The 9,074-nt window shown below is 56.9% G+C and overlaps 1 protein-coding gene across 1 annotated transcript in view; it reads left to right on the forward strand.

Moving 5' to 3' along the window:
• LOC140473427 (thrombospondin type-1 domain-containing protein 4-like) overlaps positions 1-6,716 on the forward strand; it is a 26,522-nt gene extending 19,806 nt beyond the window's left edge. Inside the window, exons 5-8 of the mRNA XM_072567603.1 lie at positions 1,073-1,178; positions 2,947-3,183; positions 3,610-3,739; positions 6,458-6,716. Of these exons, the coding sequence (XP_072423704.1) occupies positions 1,073-1,178; positions 2,947-3,183; positions 3,610-3,739; positions 6,458-6,701 (717 nt within the window). The 3' untranslated portion in view covers positions 6,702-6,716. The remainder of the gene's footprint in view (positions 1-1,072; positions 1,179-2,946; positions 3,184-3,609; positions 3,740-6,457) is intronic.
• Positions 6,717-9,074: the final 2,358 nt, after the last annotated feature.

Below are 9,074 nucleotides of genomic sequence, written 5' to 3' on the forward strand. Positions count from 1 at the left end.
TCCATGCTGACCCAGATACCCCAACCCAATCTCGTCCCCACCTGCCAGCACCCGGCCCATATCCCCCCAAACCCTTCCTATTCATATACCCATCCAGATGCCTCTTAAATGTTGTAATTGTACCAGCCTCCACCACATCCTCTGGCAGCTCATTCCATACACGAACCACCCTCTGGGTGAAAAAGTTGCCCCTTGGGTCTCTTTTATATCTTTCCCCTCTCACCCTAAACCTATGCCCCTCTAGTTCTGGACTCCCCGACCCCAGGGAAAAGACTTTGTCTATTTACCCTATCCATGCCCCCCATGATTTTGCAATCCTCTATAAGATCACCCCTCAGCCTCCGACGCTCCAGGGAAAACAGCCCCAGCCTGTTCAGCCTCTCCCTGTAGCTCAGATCCTCCAACCCTGGCAACATCCTTGTAAATCTTTTCTGAACCCTTTCAAGTTTCACAACATCTTTCCGATAGGAAGGAGACCAGAATTGCACACAATATTCCAACAGTGGCCCAACCAATGTCCTGTACAGCCGTAACATGACCTCCCAACTCCTGTACTCAATACTCTGACCAATAAAGGAAAGCATACCAAATGCCTTCTTCACTATCCTATCGACCTGTGACTCCACTTTCAAGGAGCTATGAACCTGCACTCCAAGGTCTCTTTGTTCAGCAACACTCCCGAGGACCTTACCATTAAGTGTATAAGTCCTGCTAAGATTTGCTTTCCCAAAATGCAGCACCTCTCATTTATCTGAATTAAACTCCATCTGCCACTTCTCGACCCATTGGCCCATCTGGTCCAGATCCTGTTGTAATCTGAGGTAACCCTCTTCGCTGTCCACTACCCCTCCAACGTTTGGTGTTCTGGGAGTGTTTGATGGTGGACAGTGTAGAGAGAGTTTTACTCTGTATCTAACCCCGTGCTGTCCCTGTCCCTGGGAGTGTTCGATGGAGGGGACAGGGTAGAGGGAGCTTTACTTTGTATCTAACCCCGTACTGTCCCTGTCCCTGGGATGGGGGACAGTGTAGAGGTAGCTTTACTTCCACAAATTAATGTTTTTTTTTATTTCAGATGATCTTCCAACAGGATAATCCTGGAATTCACTATCAATTTGTACTCCCTGTGGAGAAGCCCACTCCTCCCCAGCCAAATCCCCACCTTCCCAGCCAGACACACAGTAAGAAACAGTGGAGAAAATGATAGGTGACATTGTCAGGGAGGTGGCTGTGCAGCTGTGTCCGTGTTATTGGTCAACTTTATCTCTGGGGGAGCTCTGTCTTCCCCCAAAACCCTGCAGGAATGTGACTGAGCCCCATCGAAACTGCAGCTCATATTGTACACATACTCCCAGTATGGGACTGACAAAGTCAGAGGGTCAGTGCTGAGGGAGTGGGCCCTGTCGGAGGGTCAGTGCTGAGGGAGTGGGCCCTGTCGGAGGGTCAGTGCTGAGGGAGTGGGCCCTGTCGGAGGGTCAGTGCTGAGGGAGAGAGCACTGTCAGAGGGTCAGTGCTGAGGGAGTGGGCACTGTCGGGGGGTCAGTGCTGAGGGAGTGGGCCCTGTCGGAGGGTCAGTGCTGAGGGAGTGGGCCCTGTCGGAGGGTCAGTGCTGAGGGAGTGGGCCCTGTCGGGGGGTCAGTGCTGAGGGAGTGGGCCCTGTCGGAGGGTCAGTGCTGAGGGAGTGGGCACTGTCACAGGGTCAGTGCTGAGGGAGTGGGCCCTGTCGGAGGGTCAGTGCTGAGGGAGTGGGCCCTGTCGGAGGGTCAGTGCTGAGGGAGAGAGCACTGTCAGAGGGTCAGTGCTGAGGGAGTGGGCACTGTCGGGGGGTCAGTGCTGAGGGAGTGGGCCCTGTCGGAGGGTCAGTGCTGAGGGAGTGGGCCCTGTCGGAGGGTCAGTGCTGAGGGAGTGGGCCCTGTCGGGGGGTCAGTGCTGAGGGAGTGGGCCCTGTCGGAGGGTCAGTGCTGAGGGAGTGGGCACTGTCACAGGGTCAGTGCTGAGGGAGTGGGCCCTGTCGGAGGGTCAGTGCTGAGGGAGTGGGCACTGTCAGAGGGTCAGTGCTGAGGGAGTGGGCCCTGTTCGGAGGGTCAGTGCTGAGGGAGGGGGCACTGTCGGAGGGTCAGTGCTGAGGGAGGGGGCACTGTCGGAGGGTCAGTGCTGAGGGAGGGGGCACTGTCGGAGGGTCAGTGCTGAGGGAGTGCTGTACCATCGGAGGGTCAGTGCTGAGGGAGAGGGCACTGTCGGAGGGTCAGTGCTGAGGGAGAGAGCACTGTCACAGGGTCAGTGCTGAGGGTGAGGGCACTGTCACAGGGTCAGTGCTGAGGGAGTGGGCACTGTCACAGGGTCAGTGCTGAGGGAGTGGGCCCTGTCAGAGGGTCAGTGCTGAGGGAGTGGCCACTGTCACAGGGTCAGCGCTGTGGGAGCGGGCACTATCGGAGGGTCAGTGCTGAGGGAGTGGGCACCGTCGGAGGGTCAGTGCTGAGGAAGTGCTGCACTGTCAGAAGGTCAGTGCTGAGGAAGTGCTGCACTGTCAGAGGGTCAGTGCTGAGGGAGGGGGCACTGTCGGAGGGTCAGTGCTGAGGAAGTGCTGCACTGTCAGAGGGTCAGTGCTGAGGGAGGGGGCACTGTCGGAGGGTCAGCGCTGAGGGAGTGGGCACTGTCGGAGGGTCAGTGCTGAGGGAGTGGGCACTGTCACAGGGTCAGTGCTGAGGGAGCGGGCACTGTCTGAGGGTCAGTGCTGAGGGAGCGGGCACTATCGGAGGGTCAGTGCTGAGGAAGTGCTGCACTGTCAGAGGGTCAGTGCTGAGGGAGCGGGCCCTGTGGGAGGGTCAGTGCTGAGGGAGCTGATATGTACGTGATGGATGGATGCCAGCTTGGGTTGCCTTAGGTTTGATCTGTTGACTCTTGTTCACGGTTTGACTTGGTTCCTGCCTTCCTTTTGCCCCCTCCCAGCCAGCTCCCAGAGCACCGGAAACCTGAGGGATGTGTCAGCATTGTCCAGCATCCCGGCTGTTAGCCACCGAGGCACGCACCGCACCATCCCCAATCCCCCCAGGGTCCGCGGTGGACAACGTGACCGTCGCCTGCAGGTTTATCACACCGACGCACAGGAGGATCCCGCGCTGGCTCCGCCAACTTACCGCTGGACGCCCCAGAGTCTGACCGAGTGTTCCGTCTCCTGTGGGAAAGGTGCGTGCAGGGGGAGCAGGGCTGGCGAGGCCCTTCCTCCAAGACGTTTTGTCATCAGGACACCTGGCAAGAGTGCCGAACTTCGGCTGGGTGTCACCCACGGGGAAGAGGGTGGTGGTGAGCTGACTCGGATCGGCCCTTCGTGCCGCCATGGGGGAAAGGATGACTCCCTGTGTAATCGGGTATCCCTCTGCTGTTCCCCAAGTCTTTGCTGCAATCATCAGAAATTTGGCATTCTTGCCGTGGTGTCCTGACCAACGCAAGTCGGAATGTGTCTCCCTCTTCCAGGCAGCATCTTGACTAGGATCTGTGGGGAAGGGGCAACGCAGTGAGAAGTGGGGGGAATCCTTGGAGGATTGTGAGGGAATTGCGGACAATTGACTATACCCCTGCCGTCTCTCTATCTCTCTCTGTCTGTGTCTGCAGGGTTCCAGTACCCCACCTTCCGCTGCCTGGCCCAGGATACCCAGGAGTTGGCGTCAGATGCCCTTTGTGACTCAGCATCCAAGCCTGCAAGTGTGGCCCAGTCCTGTAACACCCAGCCCTGCCCTGCGTTGTAAGTATTCGCACCCTGAGGTCACCTCTTCCTCCCCCAACAGATAGTGGTGCCAGCCACCAGAGGCACCCCCTCTCTCTCCTAGACCACAGCGCCATTGCAAGGCCCGGGCAGCGCCCACTCACCGTACCCCTCTCCCCGTGCAGCCTTTAGACCGACGCCCCAAATGGACTTGGGCTGGTGCTGGGAGACTCTGTACCTTTTGGCACTCAATGGGAAAGGGAATACACTGTCAAACAGCACTAACCCGGGGATGTGATCCCAGGCTCAACGGTGCAAGGCAAACCTGTCCTACTGTGCCACCCACTGGGAGACAGTGGTACTACAGCATCGTGACTGAGGTGAAAAATGTCTGAACACCCAGCATGGTTATAAACCAGAATCAAATCGAGGGGTTCGGCGGGTGGGGGGGGGGTTTATATACAGAATAACAGATACCCCGGGAGGGAGTTACAGACCGGAATCTAATCGAGGGGTTTATATACAGAATAACAGATACCCCGGGAGGGAGTTACAGACCGGAATCTAATCGAGGGGTTTATATACAGAATAACCTGTACCCGGGAGGGAGTTACAGACCGGAATCTAATCGAGGGGTTTATATACAGAATAACCTGTACCCGGGAGGGAGTTACAGACCGGAATCTAATCGAGGGGTTTATATACAGAATAACAGATACCCCGGGAGGGAGTTACAGACCGGAATCTAATCGAGGGGTTTATAGACAGAATAACCTGTACCCGGGAGGGAGTTACAGACCGGAATCTAATCGAGGGGTTTATATACAGAATAACCTGTACCCGGGAGGGAGTTAAAGACCGGAATCTAATCGAGGGGTTTATATACAGAATAACAGATACCCCGGGAGGGAGTTACAGACCGGAATCTAATCGAGGGGTTTATAGACAGAATAACCTGTACCCGGGAGGGAGTTACAGACCGGAATCTAATCGAGGGGTTTATATACAGAATAACCTGTACCCGGGAGGGAGTTACAGACCGGAATCTAATCGAGGGGTTTATATACAGAATAACCTGTACCCGGGAGGGAGTTACAGACCGGAATCTAATCGAGGGGTTTATATACAGAATAACAGATACCCCGGGAGGGAGTTACAGACCGGAATCTAATCGAGGGGTTTATAGACAGAATAACCTGTACCCCGGAGGGAGTTACAGACCGGAATCTAATTGAGGGGTTTACATACAGAATAACCTGTACCCAGGAGGGAGTTACAGACCGGAATCTAATCGAGGGGTTTATATACAGAATAACCTGTACCCGGGAGGGAGTTACAGACTGGAATCTAATCGAGGGGTTTATATACAGAATAACCTGTACCCGGGAGGGAGTTACAGACTGGAATCTAATCGAGGGGTTTATATACAGAATAACCTGTACCCGGGAGGGGGTTACAGACCGGTATCTAATCGAGGGGTTTATATACAGAATAACCTGTACCCGGGAGGGAGTTACAGACCGGAATCTAATCGAGGGGTTTACATACAGAATAACCTGTACCCGGGAGGGAGTTACAGACCGGAATCTAATCGAGGGGATTATATGCAGAATAACCTGTACCCGGGAGGGAGATACAGACTGGAATCTAATCAAGGGGTTTATATACAGAATAACCTGTACCCGGGAGGGAGTTACAGACCGGAATCTAATCGAGGGGATTATATACAGAATAACCTGTACCCGGGAGGGAGTTACAGACCGGAATCTAATCGAGGGGTTTATATACAGAATAACCTGTACCTGGGAGGGAGTTACAGACCGGAATCTAATCGAGGGGTTTATATACAGAATAACCTGTACCCGGGAGGGAGTTACAGACCGGAATCTAATCGAGGGGTTTATATACAGAATAACCTGTACCCGGGAGGGAGTTACAGACCGGAATCTAATCGAGGGGTTTATATACAGAATAACCTGTACCCGGGAGGGAGTTACAGACTGGAATCTAATCGAGGGGTTTATATACAGAATAACCTGTACCCGGAGGGAGTTACAGACCGGAATCTAATCGAGGGGTTTATATACAGAATAACCTGTACCCGGGAGGGAGTTACAGACCGAAATCTAATCGAGGGGTTTATATACAGAATAACCTGTACCCGGGAGGGAGTTACAGACCGGAATCTAATCGAGGGGTTTATATACAGAATAACCTGTACCCGGGAGGGAGTTACAGACCGGAATCTAATCGAGGGGTTTATATACAGAATAACCTGTACCCCGGAGGGAGTTACAGACCGGAATCTAATCGAGGGGGTTATATACAGAATAACCTGTACCCGGGAGGGAGTTACAGACCGGAATCTAATCGAGGGGTTTATATACAGAATAACCTGTATCCGGGAGGGAGTTACAGACCGGAATCTAATCGAGGGGTTTATATACAGAATAACCTGTACCCGGGAGGGAGTTACAGACCGAAATCTAATCGAGGGGTTTATATACAGAATAACCTGTACCCGGGAGGGAGTTACAGACCGGAATCTAATCGAGGGGTTTATATACAGAATAACCTGTACCCGGGAGGGAGTTACAGACCGGAATCTAATCGAGGGGTTTATATACAGAATAACCTGTACCCGGGAGGGAGTTACAGACTGGAATCTAATCGAGGGGACGGGTTGGGGGGGGGGTTATAGATACGATGATAGTGTCTGATTGTCTCTCCCTGTTGTGTGTGGTTCGTGTTCCCCAGTTGGAGTGTGGGTTCCTGGTCCCAATGCAGTAAGAGCTGTGGAAAGGGGATTTACCATCGGCAGGCGATGTGCCGACAGGCCTATGCCAACCGCACGATGGCAGTTCACCCACGTCACTGTGCCCACCTGGAGAAACCCAACACCACCCAACCATGTGAGACCCGACCCTGTACCCACTGGCAGATCCAGACGGACTGGGAATCGGTAAATATGGCACATCGCGACATACTCCAGCTGGTTTAGTCAATCACTGTCCTTCCCCCTCCCTATCTCTGTCGCCCCCTCCAGTCCCTACACCCCCTCCCTATTTCTCTCACCCCCTCCAGCCCCTACACCCCCTCCCTATCTCTGTCACCCCCTCCATCCCCCTACACCCCTCCCTATCTCTGTCACCTCCTCCAGCCCCTATACCCCCTCCCTATCTCTGTCACCCCCTCCAGCCCCCTACACCCCCTCCCTATCTCTGTCACCCCCTACACCCCCTCCCTATCTCTGTCACCCCCCTCCAGCCCCTACACCCCCTCCCTATCTCTGTCACCCCCTCCATCCCCTACACCCCCTCCCTATCTCCGTCACCCTCTCCATCCCCCTACACCCCCTCCCTATCTCTGTCACCCCCTACACCCCCTCCCTATCTCTGTCACCCCCTCCAGCCCCTACACCCCCTCCCTATCTCTGTCACCCCCTCCATCCCCTACACCCCCTCCCTATCTCTGTCACCCCCTCCAACCCCTACACCCCCTCCCTATCTCTGTCACCCCCTCCAGCCCCCTACACCCCCTCCCTATCTCTGTCACCCCCTACACCCCCTCCCTATCTCTGTCACCCCCTCCAGCCCCCTATACCCCCTCCCTATCTCTGTCACCCCCTCCATCCCCTACACCCCCTCCCTATCTCTGTCACCCCCTCCAGCCCCCTATACCCCCTCCCTATCTCTGTCACCCCCTCCAACCCCTACACCCCCTCCCTATCTCTGTCACCCCCTCCAGCCCCCTATACCCCCTCCCTATCTCTGTCACCCCCTCCAACCCCTCCACCCCCTCCCTATCTCTGTCTCCCCCTCCAGCCCCTACTCCCCCTCCCTATCTCTGTCTCCCCCTCCAACCCCTCCACCCCCTCCCTATCTCTGTCACCCCCTCCATCCCCTACACCCCCTCCCTATCTCTGTCACCCCCTCCAGTCCCTACACCCCCTCCCTATCTCTGTCACCCCCTCCAGTCCCTACACCCCCTCCCTATCTCTGTCACCCCCTCCAGCCCCCTACTCCCCCTCCCTATCTCTGTCTCCCCCTCCAACCCCTCCACCCCCTCCCTATCTCTGTCACCCCCTCCATCCCCTACACCCCCTCCCTATCTCTGTCTCCCCCTCCAGCCCCTACACCCCCTCCCTATCTCTGTCACCCCCCTCCATCCCCTACACCCCCTCCCTATCTCTGTCACCTCCTCCATCCCCTACACCCCCTCCCTATCTCTGTCACCCCCTCCATCCCCTACACCCCCTCCCTATCTCTGTCACCCCCTCCAGCCCCCTACTCCCCCTCCCTATCTCTGTCACCCCCTCCATCCCCTACACCCCCTCCCTATCTCTGTCTCCCCCTCCAGCCCCTACACCCCCTCCCTATCTCTGTCACCCCCTCCATCCCCTACACCCCCTCCCTATCTCTGTCACCTCCTCCATCCCCTACACCCCCTCCCTATCTCTGTCACCCCCTCCATCCCCTACACCCCCTCCCTATCTCTGTCACCCCCTCCAGCCCCCTACTCCCCCTCCCTATCTCTGTCTCCCCCTCCAGCCCCTACACCCCCTCCCTATCTCTGTCACCCCCTCCAGCCCCTACACCCCCTCCCTATCTCTGTCTCCCCCTCCAGCCCCTACACCCCCTCCCTATCTCTGTCACCCCCTCCATCCCCTACACCCCCTCCCTATCTCTGTCACCCCCTCCATCCCCTACACCCCCTCCCTATCTCTGTCACCCCCTCCAGCCCCCTACACCCCCTCCCTATCTCTGTCACCCCCTCCATCCCCTACACCCCCTCCCTATCTCTGTCACACACCCCAGTCCCAGTTCTCCCAGTTATCCCCCCTCCTCCACTCCCCGTGGGAGCGAGTCCCCCATTCTCCCCCCCCCACTCCCCGTGGGGAGCGAGTCCCCCATTCTCCCCCCACTCCCCGTGGGGAGCGAGTCCCCCATTCTACCCCCCACTCCCCGTGGGAGTGAGTCCCCCATTCTCTCCCCCCACTCCCCGTGGGGAGCGAGTCCCCCATTCTCCCCCCCCACTCCCCGTGGGGAGCGAGTCCCCCATTCTCCCCCCACTCCCCGTGGGAGCGAGTCCCCCCATTCTCCCCCCCACTCCCCGTGGGAGCGAGTCCCCCATTCTCCCCCCCACTCCCCGTGGGGAGCGAGTCCCCCATTCTCCCCCCCACTCCCCGTGGGGAGCGAGTCCCCCATTCTCCCCCCACTCCCCGTGGGAGTGAGTCCCCCATTCTCCCCCCCACTCCCCGTGGGAGCGAGTCCCCCATTCTCTCCCCCACTCCCCGTGGGGAGCGAGTCCCCCATTCTCCCCCCCACTTCCCTGACGGTTCAGGCCTGTTCTCTGCCCTGTACGTATTCGGCCC

Source organism: Chiloscyllium punctatum, unplaced genomic scaffold (assembly GCF_047496795.1).
Source record: "Chiloscyllium punctatum isolate Juve2018m unplaced genomic scaffold, sChiPun1.3 scaffold_599, whole genome shotgun sequence".
NCBI lineage: Eukaryota > Metazoa > Chordata > Chondrichthyes > Orectolobiformes > Hemiscylliidae > Chiloscyllium > Chiloscyllium punctatum.